This window comes from Schistocerca nitens, chromosome 11 (genome assembly GCF_023898315.1).
Source record: "Schistocerca nitens isolate TAMUIC-IGC-003100 chromosome 11, iqSchNite1.1, whole genome shotgun sequence".
Taxonomy (NCBI): Eukaryota; Metazoa; Arthropoda; class Insecta; order Orthoptera; family Acrididae; genus Schistocerca; species Schistocerca nitens.
In genome coordinates, this window is record NC_064624.1 from 11244279 (window position 1) to 11263347 (window position 19069).

General features: G+C 43.6%; 1 protein-coding gene across 6 annotated transcripts in view; it reads left to right on the forward strand.

Annotated features, from left to right (window-relative positions):
• Positions 1 to 19069, forward strand: part of LOC126213465 (protein brambleberry-like) — a 204607-nt gene that overhangs the window by 126284 nt on the left and 59254 nt on the right. For all 6 annotated transcript variants that reach the window (XM_049941241.1, XM_049941243.1, XM_049941244.1 and 3 more), the window contains exon 10: positions 16964 to 17205. In XM_049941241.1, coding sequence (XP_049797198.1) covers positions 16964 to 17205 — 242 coding nt within the window. The remainder of the gene's footprint in view (positions 1 to 16963; positions 17206 to 19069) is intronic.

Sequence of the window (19069 nt, forward strand, 5' to 3'; positions counted from 1 at the left end):
GAGTCTAACAAAATTTCACAATTGTTAGCACAGGTGGCTAATATAGTATGTGTGGCGTACTGGCCAGAGGCTGCTTAAATAACATTGTGGCTGAACCGACTGAATATTCACCGTTGCCTGTCTTCAGCTACATGTGTGATACTTATACATGGTGAGATGGGAGGAAAGGTACGTCCTGTGAGGGGTGACAGTATTAGTCACTATGAACCAAAAACTTCAGGTAAGCATACACCCATTCTTAATGCCTTCTGAGGTAGACCATATGTAATGTACATTGTTATTTATTTTCTGTATTATAACAATCTGGTCAAGACATTCGTGGTATACTAAGTCAGGACACTACCTAGAACTGGCGTACAAAAACTACCTACCTGTATGCTACAGTACAAGCTCCTCGCACGAAACTTTCAATATTCTCGCATTCTTCTTGAACAAACTATTAGTACTTGAGCAAAAATGAATAGGGCATTTAGTGTAGGAAATTTAATGTAGTTTTAGTTTGTACTATTCGGAATAAGGCATATGTCAATATGAATATCTTTGTTCAGAATCACTAGTAATATCATCCATCAGAACATGTATCTTTCCTTATGTCTCACTCTGTACAAACATGCATGTATGGCAGAAAATACAAACTGTTAAAAGCACATAGTAAGTAGATCTTCAACAACAACAACAACCACAATAATAATAATAATAGAAAAGACTTGGATGTTAAGTAATACTTACACACATTACATAAGGAAGTAACTTGGTTTAGCTATAAGCTGTATAATCAAAAAATGGCAAAAACAGCGGGTACTATTTCGTGAGCGGAAGTTTTAACGTGCACTGAGCTGGCAAAGCCCACCAGGAATTGCCCGGATGTCTAAATTTTCGCACAATACATTATTTTGCGAACCTCATTTACACCAGTAGTGATATAACTGTGCCCTTACCCCTCATTAATTGCCTTTAGTAGTAAATACAAGAGACGGTATTAAAACTGTTTTTAAGTCAGTGGTGAAAGAAACACTTCGAAAGTAATCTGCTGCCTGCAAATACCTCAATATTGACTGTATTAGGTAAAGGTCTACAGCATGTCACAGTTAAATGTAGCCCACAACCCCTTCGAACGGTAATGCCATATTTTGACTCCTCAGATAGAGTAAACAGCTACAACAGTGGACAGTTTTATGCAATAATCAATTGTTAGCATTCTTTTGCCATCCCCCAGTGAGCTCCAGGTTTTTCAGAGAGATCGTTCGTGGCACACACGCGGCCCCCGAGTGACTGCAGCCGTTTCGTCCTTACCGTCTGCATTTCCTTCCCCGTGCTCCTCCCTCCCTGTCCTCACTCCTTCCCCTCCGCTCCCTCCGTCCCCATCTCGCCGTTCTTACTCGTGTCGACCTGGCCGTCCACCTGGTTTCCTTTGCGTTTTGAGCTCCACTTTTAAATTTTCTCTCCTCAGTGTGAGCCATTTGAGAAGCAACTCTCTCCCTAGCATCTACAATATTGCTACCTCTCCCCCTCTTTCCCTTCACCAGCGTAGCCCTCAGCTGCCACTCTAGGTCACCGGCACGTGTAGCCAGTTAGTGTGGTGGGGCTGTTATGTAATGTATCAATCTGACCGGGCCCCCTCACGACACAGGGATCGCACTTCTGATACCTGAGGCGCTGCCTCCTCGCGTATGGCGAGGAACGGTTGCTCGTCATTCTGGGGCATCGGAACTCCCGGCAGTAGCCACCGTGCCGGACGGGTGGTATAAGGGTGGACCATTTACGTACGAAACACATTAAGCGTTGGACTGGCCACTTCCCTGTGGCCATCTCTTCGGTCGGTAATGGACCACCGAATGCTGCTTTTGATAACTCTGTGGACTTCTCTTCCCTGACTACGCTCTGCGGAGAGGGCCGCGCTCGCCGTCTCGGGATGAAATACTTTCCCGTCTACCTGGTCTGCACTAGGACAGATGGGGACATGTTCAGTGTCACAAAGCCATTACATTTCATTGAACTTATTCAAGATAAGTTTAGTACAGCGGACTCTTTCAGTAAGATGCGGCCAGGTTCACTGTCGATCAAAACTTCCTCTGCCGCCCAATCTGCAGCCCTTTGTGCTTGTGATTATCCCGACAACGTCCCGGTGTCCATTACTCCTCACCGGTCTTCGGTGTGTATCGGGGAGGCATTTTTCTTAGGGATTTCGTCCTTCGGACTGACGATGAACTCGGGACTGGTCTGAAGTGAAGGAGCGTTCATTTTGTTCAGTATGCAGAAAGGTCATAAGGACGATAGCACTGATGGTGGCTTTATCTTGCCTTTTGAGGGATATACCCTCCTGGAGAAGATCGAGGTTATGTGTTGTCAGTGTGATCTGAAGCCATACGTCCCACCATCTGTGAGGTGTTTTTGGTTCTCGCATTTCAAACACGTCATCCCTCTGTACGGCAGACCTGAATGAGGACACCCACTCTATGAGGGGAGCCCGTGTTCCACCACCTGTATGTTTTAATTGTCACGACAGTCACTCTTCACACACACCAGGTTGCCCGGCTCATAAAAAGGAAAAGAAGATACGGGAGCAAAAGTCCCCCGATTGCTTATCTTGTGCTGAGGCTTGTCAGAAATATGACCGACTACATCTTGTGTCGATGTCTTCTGCTTTTGCTGCCTCTGTTAAATCTTTCCCCCTCCTCCCTCTCCCTTACCCGAGTCCCGCCCCCCCCCCCTCCCTCTCTCTCTCTCTCCTCTCCCCATCCCCTGTGGTTCCCACATCCTCCACTCCGGGTGGCGCTCCCTCTCCCATTCTCCAGCACCCAGCAGTGATGGGGCTCCCTCCTATGACCTCTTTCCCCGGTGTCACTCGGGCCGAAAGCCTGCTGCCACAGCTAGGTCACGGGACACACTGTCTGTGTGCCCCGAGGCCCACTCTCTTTAAGTTCCGTATCTTGCAGAAGCCTGCTCTCCCTCTGACCCTGCCCTCCTTGACTTCTGAAAGAGCAGGAGGAGGAGATGATATGCGAGTCCCAGGACAAGGCCCACCTGGTGGCTTTGGAGGTGCCATCTCCCACCTCGCAACCCGAGTCTGACCTATTATTTGTGGATGTCACCCTGTCCTCAATGATGAAGGGTGCGTTACATGGGGCCACGATTGGCTCCAGCCTGTTCACCTCCCATTGGGACACTCAGTCTGTGCTTATTCAGTGGAACTGTAATGGATTCTAACATTACCTCCCGAGCTGCAATCCCTTATTACCTTTTATTTGGCAGCTTGTGTCGTTCCCCAGGAATCTCATTTTACTGGTGCTCACTCATCGACTCTTCGTGGGTTCCGTGTTGGAACCCAGTTGGCTCTTCGAGTGCTTCCGGTAGCGTCCGGCCTTAGTGGGCTCTGCTTTTTCATCTGGTCTGAAGCTCTTTATTGACAAGTTTCTTGCAGACCACAACCTGTGCCTTCTTAACGGTTGTTTGTCTACTCATTTTAGTGCCGCATATGGCTTCCTCTGTCACCGATCTTTCGCCCACTTCCCCTCCCCTGCGTCCTTCCGTACACTAGTCGCCACACGACGACCTCTGTGATAGTGACCACTTCCCGTCGATTCTCTCATTCCCTCCAGCCTCCCGATGACCGGGTTACCTCGCTGGGCTTTCCATCGTGCCGATCGGCCACTCTGTACCCCCCAGGTTGTGTTTACATCATCTTTGTCGGGTTGTATTGGTGAAGTCATACACGACCTGCCCGACAGATAATCCGCGCTGCCAGCATTGGTGTTTGCCATCGGCCAGTTCCGTGGTGGACACAGCTAATGCCACCACCATCCGTGACGATTATGGCACCTTACAACATCTTAAACGGCACTCGTTCTCTGTGAGTCTTACTACCTTTAAATGTCTTTACGCCAAAGCCCGTTACTTAATCAGACAGAGCAAGTGGGTGTGTTGAGAATGCTTTGTCTCCTCTTCTGGTCTGACCTTTGTCACTCGGCACCCTCCGAGGTTGTCAGTGGCAGTCTTCGATTCCAGTCGTTGCCCTTCCAGGTGGCCTTTGTACAGAGCCACCAGTTCTCGGGAACACCTCACGACCCATTTTGCAACGGCATCAGTGTCGACCACGTATCCAGCTGCCTTTCTCCTCAAGAAATACTGGGCTGAAACTTTCCGTATACGTTTTTCCCACTGTCAGGTGGAATCCTACGATGAACCTTTTACTGAATTGGAGCTGCTTCTAGCCTTCTCTTCATTCCCCTGGCCCTGATTCCATCCATAAGTAATTGCTTCAACACCTCACTCCTCCACAGTAACAATATCTCCTCCATTTGCTGAACTGTATTTGCCTCAAAACGTATTTTAGCCTCTCAATGGAGAGAGAGAGTATTGTGATTCCTGTCCTTAAGCCCGGCAAGACTCTGTCGTCCCTTGATAATTACCGGCCAGTCGGCCTGATGAGTGTCTCCTACAAGTAACGAGGACAGATGGTGGCTCATCGGCTCAATTGGGTCCTCGAATCTCTGAACCTTTTATCTCTTTATCTGTGTGGCTGTCGGGAGGGACGGTCTGTGAATGACCGTCTGCTTCGATTGCAAACTGAGGTTTGGCTGGCAGTTTCCCAGTGCCGTGATCTTGTTGCTGTTTTCTTTGATTTTCTTTATACCTACGACGCAGCTTGGTGCCCTCGCGTAATCGTTACACTCCACGAGTAGAGTCTTCGGGGCTCTGTCCCTATTTTTATTCGACAGTTCCTGTTCCACTGGTTGTTCACAGCCCGGGTTGGCACTTCTCAGTTCCGTGTGGACCCGGGACAATGGCATTCCACAGTACTCCGTATTAAGTGTCCTTTTTCTCATCACTATTAATGGATTCGTGGCCTGTGCCGGACTATTGGTCAAGCCTGCTCTTTATGTGGATGATTTCTGTATTTGGGCTCGTTCCCATTCGGTGGCCTCTGCGGAATGACAGCTCCAGAGTGCCATCTGGCATACTTCCATGTGGACACTGTCACGTGATTTTCAGTTGTCTCCATTTAAGTCAGGCGTCGTGCACTCTTGTTGCTGTGCCACGGTCCATCATGGGGCCGTATTCTGTATCGTTCATACCGATCGCTGTAGTAGGTTAGTCTCGGTAGTGACGTCAGTTTTGGTTCTTTATCCAAATATGCTATTCAGTAAGCTTCTGAGACCTGTTAAAACTTATGTAGCAGTTTCAGCTTTGGATTTAGAAACTGTGTTAACTAAAGAATCACCAGTATTTCCATCAGATTGGAAAGTGAGTTCATAATAGACTATTTTCCTTTGTTAGAAAGTTTTCAGTCAATATTCTCTCAAAATACGTGTTATTTTTATGCAAATAATAGTTTAAATATCATTAAATACCAAGACATCGTCTCTGCTTACATGTATTACATGAATGTGAACTGACGTTACTAATGATTTTGTGTACTTTTTCCCACAAATGGTTTAGTTAGTAATTATCAAAACGTGTTTACAATTTTAAAGTAACAATGGAAAGCAATTATGTGAAACCTGATATTGCAAACCTTCTAAACTATCATGCGTTTATGACTTATGCAGCACGATTTGGCAATGAAGTCAACCTACGTTCCTCTATGCAATAGTACAAGAACTGAGTGCTGAGTTTCTGTTATTTGTCGTGGCCAAGTGGTTAGCACGCGGGAATGCGATACGAAAGGACACGGGTTCACGCACGGATGGGTTAAAAAATAATTTTTTTTTTCCTCTTCATATAGGTAACATGTTCCGAGACATTGTTATTCGTGTAAGTTAAGATTTTTGTGCAATATTTGTTATTACTTACATGTCGCACTTCCTCAGTAATGATTACGTGATTTCTGTGTGCTTAAAAAACGTAAAATGAAATTGGTGTGAGTGAAACAACCGACACTGACCTTTATATTTTTTTCTTGTCAGAAATAATTTACCATTTTTACCGAATATGTAGCGATTTTAGATTATGTGGTTAGACAGGAATCTAAGAGCACAACTTAAATTACTGGGAATGTTACTAGCAGCAGTCATCTTCATAATCTTGCTTGTCACAAGTATTTATCTGCGATCGAATCCTCAACAACAGTAGACAGGAATGAAAGATCTCTGCCGCAATATTTTTAGACTGTAGTACCATATACGAAACCTTTTCATTCGTGAGATGCATGTTATAAACTGCGACGAACTGCGGGACCTCTCGAAAATGCGTTTTTTCAATTTTGTTTTTAAGATCCAAATTGTTGGCGTATCATATAGGGAAATGGGCTACTTAATCATTGGGATCTCCAGTTGCATTCTGTCTATCATCTTATTCTTTGAAACTCTCAGAATCAATTTTCCGGGTGCTTTTATAAATGTATTAGTACAACGTGATATTACACGCTATTCCTAACTCATTTTCTGAAACGTAAAATCCAAAACACGATGTCAGTGTGAATGAGAATAAGATGACATAATGCGGTATTTATGACAATCTGCAGAATGTATTCAAATACGCTGTCGTTATTATGCATGCATGGAAACATGCTGTGAGGGAAACTGTAAAAATTTCTATGCATTCCAGCTGAGAATCATGGAAATGGATATACTGCACCTGGTACTGTTAAGGAGGAGGCAAGGGCGATGAAGGCGGGCACGTCAGCTCGATGGAATGCGGCATCGTGCGTTACGGCAACGTAAACGCAATTTTAGATACTTCGAAGAATAGCACACCTGTGTCGTCTGCTAGCCGCTTTGTGTTCGTGCTGCAGCGCGCATGCGCGGATCTGCGGCCGCTCGCTTTTTATTGGCTTTTGCGACGCGAACCGACAGCATCGCTTCAGTTCTCTAGACCCGAACGGTATCACTTCCGAAATGCATACTGAATAATGCTGGGGTGCTAATTAGAGTACTGGACCGTTCGGTGCTTTGAGTACTGAAACGATCGGCACAGTGGCGGAAAGATACAGAATAGGCACCATGATCCAGAGCTCTGTCTTGACGCCCGACACATGACTGTGCACCCCCCAGATTCGTTTCTCGGGTCTTCTTTTTTACAACAAGCTTACCTGGTTGCTCGATATCCGTCATCTGAAGGTTGGCTTTGTTCATAAGCTCAATATCCCACGCTTCCTTACCCACATCTATTGGGATGTGGGTCGTTCACCCTTTCCCCATCTTTATTGGGCAGTAGTTCCGTCTCGTCTGGACTGTGGTTGTTAAGTTTATGGATCAGCTGGCCCTTCCACACTGCTCCTCTTGTACTCAGTTCACCACCGTGGCATCCGTTTACCCACCGGTGCCTTTCACACTATCCCTGTCGAAAGTCTTCTGGTTGACCCTGGGATCCCTCCCGTCGGTTCGACAGTCCCAGCTCCTGGTTTTCTTTGCTATCACTATGTGCTCTTTCCCTGCTCACCCCTCCAGTTTTATTCTGTTGGCAGCTCTGAACCATTGCCCACCCGCTGCCCGCCCTCGGGTCGGTTTAACGGCTCAGCTCCGCCTCAGTTCCCTCTGCCGTGATTTCCATCTCCCCTCTTTATCGTCTTACCCACGTTCTCTCCCAACTAACCCCATTGTTTACTTCCTTGACCCCAGATTTGGAAGTCTTCCAGGGTCTGAAAGCCTCCATCATTCCAGTAGTGTTCCATTGTTTGTTCCGAACTCTCTTGCAGGAGGTTCAGGATGCCACTATTCTGTACACCGAGTGCTTTAAATCTGCCGATCAGTTGGAATTGCCTTCAGGTCTTCTGTTGGCACAGAACACCATCTCTTGCCTGCCACGTGTGTGGTGTTTACTGCAGAATTAGTGGCTCTCAGGACCTTTACTTTATTAAATGGTCCTTCCTCACCCAAGTTCTATTAAGAACAGACTCGATGAGCTTTTTCTGCCATCCCCTTCGTCCTTGCTATCCGTGACCTTCTCGGCGATCTTGGCGATGCTGCTTGTTCAGTTGATTTCCCTTTGGTTCCTGGTCACGTAGGTATCCCAGGTAATGAACTTACTGATAGTCTGGCTGTGAGGGCAGCCATCTATGCCCCATTTCCCGTGACACTTCCGGGGGCAGATTTGCGGCTTTATGTCAGATCCCTTTTTGCTCAGTTGTGGGCCGACTCTTGGGAGGCTAACCCCTGTCTAAAAACCATGTAAAATCGTGGAGACACCCAGCACGTGGTGTTCTTCCCCCCCCCCCCCCCCCCCTCTCTCCCAGAGGGAATCTGCCATCATCTTCATATTGGCCGTACTAGGTTGATCCATTTACTCTGCAATGAGCCGCCCCCCCCCCCTTCTTGTAGTTGTAGGGCCCCCTCACAGTGATCCATATTTTGCTGGTCTGCACCCCCCTCCCCCTTCCCTTCCTGCCTTTTGGCTGTTAGCACTAAATACCTCGTTCCAGGTGTTAGCAGATGACCCTCGCATGGTTGCATGTGTCCTTGGTTTTCTTCGCCGAAGAAACTGGACAGTTCAAATTTCTAGTTTTTCAGATAGATTGTAAGCTGTCACAGAAAGGCCATGTTCAGGATCTTGTTCAAAGACTTAATTCTGCCATTTTTACTATTCGAACGTTATCTGAAGTAAGTGATACTTTGACACGAAAATTAGTATACCTTGCTTATTTTCATTCACATATGACGTATACTGTTATATTTCATGGTAATTCCTCCCATTCTCAAAGGATATTTTTGGCTCAGAAATGGGCAGTTTGGGCAATAAGTGGTGCAAGTTTGTGTACCTCTTGTTGACCCCTGTTCATTAGTCTGGGTATTCTGACATTGCCTCCCCCCAAATCTCTCTCTCTCTCTCTCTCTCTCTCTCTCTCTCTCTCTCTCTCTCTCAACAATATCAGCTTATTCGTAAGAATTAGCAGCTTTCACTCAGTTAATACTAGGCACAAATCGAATCTGCATTTGAATCGCAGTGCCTTGACTCTTGTGCAGACAGGTTTGCAGAGGTTTGCAGTTTACTGCTGCATCCATTTTCAATAGGCTACCACAAGAATTCAAAAATCTTAGCAGTAATCCACGTGTTTTCAAATTGAAACTAAAGTTTCCTCGTGGGACTTCTTCTCTTTTGTCAAGGAGTTCCTTGAAAAATTAAACTGTTTCCCATGTTATATTGTTGATTGTGTTTACATAAACTTATGGCTTGTCTTTTTCTGAGTTTATAAACATTTTATTTAACTGTTATTACTTTTATGTTGTAATTTCAAGTACTGACACATTCCATGACCTCGGTGATTTGCTCCGAATGTGGTCCTGTGGAACTAGACGTGGGAAAATAAAAAATAAATAAATAAATAAGTAAATAAACCGCTACTTCCAAAACACATCCAGCAGCAACTCGTGTCAGACTGCAACTAGCAATTTCCCACCAAGTGGCCTAAATGATAAAAAATATTACGTGTGATTAGTATAGACAAAAGCAACTTTGTGCGTATTTATTTTTAAATTGTAGTATTTCAATACTCAGTATTACTACTGGTAGTAATCATGATGATGATGATGATGATGATAAAAATAAAGTAATCAGTGTTATTGGTGACATGAAAGTACGGTGTGTGTGACAATTTTAGAAATACAATATTTGAATGAAAGTATCTTCTTTAAGTACATAAGCAACTAAAACATTAATATCTATATGGGTGCAAATAAAAAATGTAAAAGGGTATATTGTAAGAAGAATGCTATTGGATCACAAAGTCAATTAAAGTTGTGAATTGGGTTCTTTACTAGACAAAGAGAGTACCACTGACCAGTTCCATTAAATTTTCTAGTGGGTAACTAAGTATTCTCTGCTGGTCACATGCAAAGCTTTACCACTTGTGGTCCATAAACATTTCACACACATCAAACAATGACATAATACCTTAGAATTAAAGGAAAAGAAAATGTCTCCAACATATCAGCTTTACTGACAACCTGCCCCAGTGGTTGCCTTTCAGATGCACAGGCAGGCAGCACCAAGTGACAGAATTTAACTCTCAGATAACAGGGAAGTGACAGAGACGATGGCTGCGTGACCTTTGTTCCAGGTAGGAGGAAAGTTTGCACGAGGTGAACGCTGGTACCAACATAAACAGCCACTCTAGGGAGACTTGTGTAAAATTCCTTGGGGTCCTGTTGGAAGTTTAAAAAGGAATCAAGTATAAATTAACTATTGAAGCAGCTCAGTTAGTATGTTATGCCTTGAGAAGCATCTCTTGCTATATTGACCTAAAGAAAAAGTTTCGGATTATTTTACACATTTTCGCTCCCTATCGTCTTGGGGAGTTACCTTCTGGGGCAGTGCACCTAAGGTAAGTAAAGTTTCGGTTCAGCAGAAATGAGCAGTAAGAATATCGTGTAAAGTGGGTAACCACACATCTCGCATAGGCCTTTTTGGAGTCTCAGAATTCTCACATTCACTCCCCGATACATTTAGTTCTTAACGGTGTTTGTTGCTGATGATAAGTAGTTCCAGCCAAACTGATTTACGCATTCACAATGTGTGACACAAAAATAGTTTTCATGTAAACATTGTTTGTTTCTCTAGGGCTCGAGAATAGAGTTACATATTGTGGTGGGAAGATATTCAATGAGCAGTTGTCTAATGTAAAGCAGGAAATTGGGATAGCTGCTGGTAAACCTTTCAGGATGTGAGGTCGTGGACTGCGCCGGCCGTCTGCAGAGGCGCTCCTCCGCAGAGTCTTGCCGACTCGGCGAGACTGCCGAGGAGCGCCTCTGAAGATGTCCGGCGCAGTCCACGACCTCACATCCTGAAAGATTTACCGGCAGCTTTGTCATCCGGTCGTGAAAACCTTCATTCTATGATCAGGAAATTGGGAATTTTTATGGATTCAAAAGGAAATTGAAAATATTTGTAATCAGCTAGTCTTTCTACATACCGGGCTCTCGTGAAGAGGTTTACAATTTTTGAACTTTACTAACACGTACAAAAAAAACAACAAATATAAATTTTTAAGTCACATAGACGGTCGCAACATTACTGACGATGTTCAGAGTGTCCTCCATCGGCAGCAGTACAGCATCTGCAATCCAGCAGAACAGATCGATACATATGTGTTACAGTTGCCATCGGAATGGATTCACAGGCAGTCGCAGAGTCCTCACTTGTGTCGTCCAGCTTAAGTGGCTTTGTGAGATAGACGGTATCCTTCAGAGTTCTCCACGAAAGAAGTCTGACAGCGTTAGTTCTCAAGAGGTCTGGTCGGAAACTCGACACTTCCTTGTCGGCCTATCCGTCTCTCGACAAAGGTTTCATCTGGGAATTACAGTACATCGTGACAGCGCACCATCTCGTTGAAAATCTGTAGACAGAGGGAGTGTGTGAACGATGTGTGCTCACTTGTGTGAATGTGTTTGCATTTTTCTTTCCCGAAGAAGGCTTTGGCCGAAAGCTTATATGTAAGTGTCTTTTCACTGTGTTTTATTTATATACACATCAAGTTCCGGAGGATCAAATTGAGTAGCAAATCTCCAAGGTCATGAAATGTGTCAGTACCTGAAATTACAACAGAAAAGTAATAACAAATAAAAATAAAATGTTTATGGACCCCAAAAAAGTCAAGCGATAAGTTTAAATAAACACAACCAACAATGCAACAAGAATCAGCTTAATTTTTCAAGAAATTCCTCAACAGAATAGAAAGCTGTGAGGATACTTGTCAGTTTCAATTTGGAAGTGCGTGGATTACTGTTAAGATTTCTGAATTCGAGTAGTAGCTTATTGAAAATGGATGCAGCAGTATACCGCACACCTTTCTGCACAAAAGTTGACGAAGTCCGATCCAAATGCAGGTTCGATTTCTGCCGAGTATTAACTCAGTGAAAGTCGCTTGTTCTTGTGAATAAGCTAATATTGTTAACAAGAAATGACAGTAAGGAATTGAGAGGCCAGTGTCAAAATACCCAGACTTGTGAACAGAAGTTGACAGGAGGCTCACGAACTTACACCACTTATTGCCCGAACTGCCCGTTTCTGAGTCAAACATATCCTTCGAGAATGGGAGCAATTACCCTGAAATATAATACCGTACATCATAAGCGTGTCAAACTGTCACTTACTTCAGATACCGTTCGCATAGTAAAAATGGCAGAATTGAGTCTTTGTACAAGATCCTGAACATGGGCTTTCCATGACAGCTTACAATCGATCTGAAAACCTAGAAATTTGAACTGTTCAGTTTCACTAATCATATGCCAATTCTGTGAAATTAAAATGTCGGGTTTTGTTGAATTGTCTGTTAGAGATTGTAAAAACTGAGTCTTACTGTGATTTAGCGTTAATTTATTTTCCACAAGTCATGAACTTATGTCATGAAACTGCACTATTTGAAACAGTGCCAATGTTGCATACAACATATTTTACTATGAAGCTGGTATCATTAGCAAACAGAAATATTTTAGCGTCACCTGTAATACTAGAAGGCATATCATTTACATAAATAAGGAACAGGAGTGGTCTCAGCACTGATCCCTGAGGCACCCCCCACATCGCACCCATTCTCAAAGTTGTGGATAATGACCTTTTGCTGTCTGTTGTTAAAGTAAGAGGTGAACCAATTGCGAACTACTCCCTGTATTCCACAATGGTCCAACTTCTGAAGCAGTATTTTATGATCAACACAATTAAATGCCTCAGTTAAATAAAAAAAGAAGCCTTGCATTTGAAACCTTTTGTTTAATCCATCCAGTACCCCACAGAGAAAAGAGAATATAGCATTTTCTGTTGTTAAACCACTTCTAAAACCAAACTGTACATTTCATAGCAAATTAAGTGAAATAAAATGATCAATTATCCTTACATACACAGCCTTTTCAGTAACTTCAGCAAACACGGATGGCATAGAAATAGGTCTACATTATCCCTTTCTCCCTTTTTATAAAGCGGCTTTACTACCGAGTACTTTAATCATTCATGAAACTGATCATTCTTAAAGGAAAAAATTACAAATATAGCTAAGGACAGGGTTAACATGTGCAGCACAGTACTTTAATATTGTGCTAGGCACTCCATCATAACCATGAGAGTCCTTAGTCTTCTGTGTGCAACTCATTGTGTCATCTTTACTTTGAGCAGTAATCTATCCTTTCATAATTTTTGTCTGTTTAAGTGTTAGGACCCCCCCTCCCCATGAACCCTGGACCTTGCCGTCGGTGGGGAGGCTTGCGTGTCTCAGCGATACAGATAGCTCTACCGTAGGTGCAACCACAACGGAGGGGTATCTATTGGGAGGCCAGACAAACATGTCATTCCTGAAGAGGGGCAGCAGCCTTTTCAGTAGTTGCAGGGGCAACGGTCTGGATGATTGACTGATCTGGCCTTGTAACACTAACCAAAACAGCCTTGCTGTGCTGGTGCTGCGAATGGCTGAAAGCAAGGGGAATCTACAGCCGTAATTTTTCCCGAGGGCATGCAGCTTTACTGTATGGTTATATGATGAAGGCATCCTATTGGGTAAAATATTCCGGAGGTAAAATAGTCCCCCATTCGGATCTCCGGGCGGGGACTACTCAAGAGGACGTCGTTTTCAGGAAAAAGAAAACTGTTGTTCTACGGATCGGAGCGTGGGATGTCAGATCCCTTACTCGGGCAGGTAGGTTAGAAAATTTAAAGAGGGAAATGGATAGTTTAAAGTTAGATATAGTGGGAATTAGTGAAGTTCGGTGGCAGGAGGAACAAGACTTCTGGTCAGGTGAATACAGGGTTATAAATACAAAATTAAATAGGGGTAATGCAGGAGTAGGTTTAATAATGAATAAAAAATAGGAGTACGGGTAAGCTACTACAAACAGCATAGTGAACGCATTATTGTGGCCAAGATAGACACGAAGCCCACGCCTGCTACAGTAGTACAAGTTTATATGCCAACTAGCTCTGCAGATGATGAAGAAATTGATGAAATGTATGATGAGATAAAAGAAATTATCTAGGTAGTGAAGGGAGACGAAAATTTAATAGTCATGGGTGACTGGAATTCGTCAGTAGGAAAAGGGAGAGAAGGAAACATTGTAGGTGAATATGGATTGGGGGGAAGGAATGAAAGAGGAAGCCGCCTTGTAGAATTGTGCACAGAGCATAACTTAATCATAGCTAACATTTGGTTCAAGAATCATGAAAGAAGGTTGTATACATGGAAGAACCCTGGAGATACTAAAAGGTATCAGATTATATAATGGTAAGACAGAGATTTAGGAACCAGGTTTTAAATTGTAAGACATTTCCTGGGGCAGATGTGGATTCTGACTACAATCTATTGGTTATGTACTGTAGATCAAAACTAAAGAGACTGCAAAAAGGTGGGAATTTAAGGAGATGGAACCTGGATAAACTGACAGAACCAGAGGTTGTAGAGAGTTTCAGGGAGAGCATTAGGGAACAATTGACAGGAATGGGGGAAAGAAATACAGTAGAAGAAGAATGGGTAGCTTTGAGGGATGAAGTAGTGAAGGCAGCGGAGGATCAAGTAGGTAAAAAGATGAGGGCTAATAGAAATCATTGGGTAACAGATGAAATATTGAATTTAATTGATGAATGGAGAAAATATAAAAATGCAATAAATGAAGCAGGCAAAAAGGAGTACAAACGTCTCAAAAATGAGATCTTCGGGCAGTGCAAAATGGCTAAGCAGGGATGGCTAGAGGACAAATGAAAGGATGTAGAGGTGTATATCACTAGGGGTAAGATAGATACTGCCTACAGGAAAATTAAAGAAACTTTTGGAGGGAAGAGAACGACTTGTATGAATATCAAGAGCTCAGATGGAAACCCAGTTCTAGGCAAAGAAGGGAAAGCAGAAAGGTGGAAGGAGTATATAGAGGGTCTATACAAGGGCGATGTACTTGAGGACAATATTATGGAAATGGAAGAGGATGTAGATGAAATGGGAGATATGATACTGCATGAAGAGATTGACAGAGCACTGAGAGACCGAAGTCGTAACAAGGCCCCGGGAGTAGACAACATTCCATTAGAACTACTGACAGCCTTAGGAGAGCCAACCCTGAGAAAACTCGTACCATCTGGTGAACAAGATGTATGAGATAGGCAAAATACCCTCGGACTTCAAGAAGAATGTAATAATTCCAATCCCAAAGAAAGCAGGTGTTGACAGATGGGAAAGTTACCGAAGTATCAGTTTAATAAGTCACGGCTGCAAAATACTAACACGAATTCTTTACAGATGAATGGAAAAACGGGTAGAAGCTGACCTCAGGGAAGATCAGTGTGGATTCTGTAGAAATGTTGGAACACATGAGGCAGTACTGACCCTACAACTTATCTTAGAAGAAAGATTAAGGAAAGGCAAACCTATGTTTCTAGCATTTGTAGACTTAGAGAAAGCTTTTGACAATGTTAACTGGAATACCCTCTTTCAAATTCTGAAGGTGACAGGGGTAAAATAGAGGGAGCGAAAGGCTATTCACAATTTGTACAGAAACCAGATGGCAGTTACAAGAGTCGAGGGGCGTGAAAGGGAAGCAGTGGTTGGGAAGGGAGTGTGACAGGGTTGTAGTCTGTCCCCGATGTTATTCAATCTGTATATTGATCAAGCGGTATGGGAAACAAAAGAAAAATTTGGAGTAGGAATTAAAATCCTTGGAGAAGAAATAAAAACTTTGAGGTTTGCTGATGTCATTGTAATTCTGTCTGATGGCAAAGGACCTGGAAGAGCAGCTGAACGGAATGGACAGTGTCTTGAAAGGAGAATATGAGATTAACATTAACAAAAGCAAAACAAGGATAATAGAATGTAGTCAAATTAAATCGGGTGATGCTGAGGTAAATAGATTAGGAAATGAGACGCATGAGTTTTTCTATTTGCGGAGCAAAATAACTGATGATGGTCGAAGTAGAGAGGGTATAAAATGTAGAATGGCAATGCCAAGGAAAGCGTTTCTGATGATGAGAAATTTGTTAACATCGAGTATAGATTTAAGTGTCCAGAAGGTGTATGGAGTGTAGCCATGTATGGAAGTGGAACATGGACGATAACCAGTTTGGACAAGAAGAGAATAGAAGCTTTTGAGATTTGGTGCTACAAAGGAATGCTGAAGATTAGATGGGTAGATCACATAACTAATGAGGAGGTATTGAATAGAATTGGGGAGAAGAGAAGCTTGTGGCACAACTTGACTAGATGAAGGGATCGGTTGGTAGGACATATTCTGAGGAATCTAGGAGTAACCAATTTAGTATTAGAGGGCAGTGTGGAGGGTAAAAATCGTAGAGGGAGACCAAGAGATGAAACAGATACAGAAGGATGTAGGTTGCAGTAAGTACTGGGAGATGGAGCAGCTTGCACAGGATAGAGTAGCATGGAGAGCTGCATCAGAGCAGTCTCTGGACTGAAGACCACAATAACAACAACAAGTCTTAGGATATCGTTTTTTCAAGATATTTGTCTGGAGTGTATCCTTGTACGAAAGGGAACAGGGGCAATAAGCAGTTCAGACAATAACAGAATAGAAGTTTTTGAAAAGTGTCGCTACAGAAGAATGCCAAAGATTAGGCATGTAGATTAAATAACTAATAAGGAATTGAATTGAGGAAAAAAGAAATCTGTGGCACAATCTGACTAAAAGGAGACATCATTGGTTGATAGGACAACCCTGAGGCGTCAATCAATTGCCTGTTTGGAAGTGTGGGGAGGGGTTAAATATTAAAGAGGAGACCAAAGGACGTATATGGGAAGCAGGTTCAAATGAATGTAGGTTGGGATAGGTATGCGTAGATGTGGAGGCTTTCACAGAAGAGGCTAGGATAGAGAGCCCCATCAAACTGGTCTTCAGGCTGAAGACGACAACAAAAAGAAAAAAATAATAAGTGGGAATAGTGTTAAACTGTATAGGGATAGTTGATTGTAAACACAGAATACAGGTTAAGTTTCTATCATTTGCTATTCTTTATTTATGTGTAGCTTTCAGACACATTTTTCATCCCTGTAAGTTCTCCTTGTCGACGGGGCGGATGGAACGTGCAAACAAATTCCATTTCGCAGGTGCCGTACTGAGACTGGTTCCCTCGTGGTTGTGGCCACGAGCCAGTACTCTGCACCTGTCACCCCCGAAGCTGACGGGGGCAGGCAGCCCCACCTTCCCTCGAGAGGGCGACGGTGGCCGCGACCGCGCAGACCCTCACAACTGCGCAGACTTCAGCGACGACGAGCTCGTCGGGGACGACGACGACGGCCTCTTCGTGAAGGACCCGCTGAGGGAGTCGACGCCTGTCACGCATTTCAGTGTAGGTCGACTAGTCAGTAAACATTGGTACACTGCGTATTATGTCGGGCAAATCTTAAGTTGTAACAGTGTCCGTAGTCTGTTAACACTAACCATTATCCTAATGTAAACAAATGCCCACTCAGTGCACTTGGCAATTGGTTGTCAGTTGTGGTGCACTTACTCCAAATGTTGTGATGCCACCGGAAATAGGCCCTAATTATATGTAAGTTATTTTACTGTGGGAGCGACACTGTGAGCTTTGCTAAAACTTTGAAAGTCGTTTCTGTTTTTGCGAGTCACTTTGTTAAAAGTTTAGTGTAGTTCTTCGTTTGAACCTCATCGGACAGTTAACTCTCCTCTTTCCAACCAGTCATACTCATTTAGTCTTGTCTTTCTTAAGTGCTGCAAAAATGTGTCAAGTTCTGTAGTGACATATAGTCACGGAAAAACCGATAAAAGGCACCGAGAAACTGATTTGTGCATAATGTTTTTGAGAAGATTTAAGGAAAAAATCTATTCTTACCAACATCGCAGATTTCAGAAATCGCATCTGGATTTATCAGAGTTGTTATATATTAGGCAGACAGAAAGAAACACTGAAGATATGTTAACTGTCTGCTCCTGGCAAAAGAGGAAGACAACAAATGTATCGGGAAAATGTGAAAATTTGGTGGAAAGTGCTGTGTGATGCATCTGTGGGACTTGGGTGTCTTCACAGGTGCTGTTTAGTTAGCCTTTTATCAGCAGGTGCCAGCTCCAGTTCTGGACTGGAGTCCTCAGATTACAGTATCTAAGCAGCTGAGAGATTTCTAGATGATTGTTAAGTATTCACTCCTGTGGCTTTGGTATTTGTTTATACAGAGAAATCTCCACATTATGTATCTGCCCAAGGGGTATCACAATAAACAGGACCTCAGGACTGCAATTAAGCACAGCATAAATCCCTGCACTTGCTGCAATTAGATAAAAAAAAAGGGAAGCACACGGTTGGCCACAAAATAATATAGCCCAAACTAAGATGAACATATCTTTAATGTACAGGCACAATGCCCTCACTGGTGTGGATTGTGTATAAGCAAGTGGTTGTTAACCAGTCATGTTTGGCACCTAGAGTATAGTGAGAGTACACGAAAGATGTCGTATCTTCAGGATGCCTTCCCTTGCGTGCCATTATGTCTGTCTCTCGTGTTTATCGTAGAATTTTATCGTGAACCGCATTCCCACTAATGAAACAAATACAGACAGTGTAGCCAGATACTGAGAGAAAATAATCTACTACTAAAAAATTAGATTTGTAAAATATAAACCTGAAAACATGGTATTAAATGAAAACTGCACTCCGACACGTCTCTTAAAAAAGATTGAGTGAAACTGTTAATGTACTGAAAATTATAAAGCTGTACAAAGAATTTATATTCAATCAACACGTCAATTTCTGCCTCACACACACACACACACACGACTGTAGTCTCAGGCAACTGAAACCACACTGCGAGCACCAGCATTAGTGCATGATGGGAGTGGCAACTGGGAGGGAGTAACGGGGGAGGGGGAGGGGTAGTACGGTGGGGGTGGCAGACAGCGAAGTGCTGCAGGTTAGACAGAGAGCAGGGAAAGTTTCGCAGCAATACGTCCTACGTTCCCATAATGCTCCTGGCCTCAACTCCTTTTTTAGTCACTGTCCTGACTCATCCAGTCCCTTCCCTGCTCCCATTCCAGCACTACACAGCTGTCATTCCACCACTGCACTCAGTCTTCCTCCTTTCCCGGCATCTCCATCGTACCATCCCCCCCCCCTCCTCCTCTCCCTGCCCCAGCCTGCTCCTCACACCCACCCATTCGCCGCTCCCACCGTGCACTGGTATTGCTGCCCGCAGTGTGGT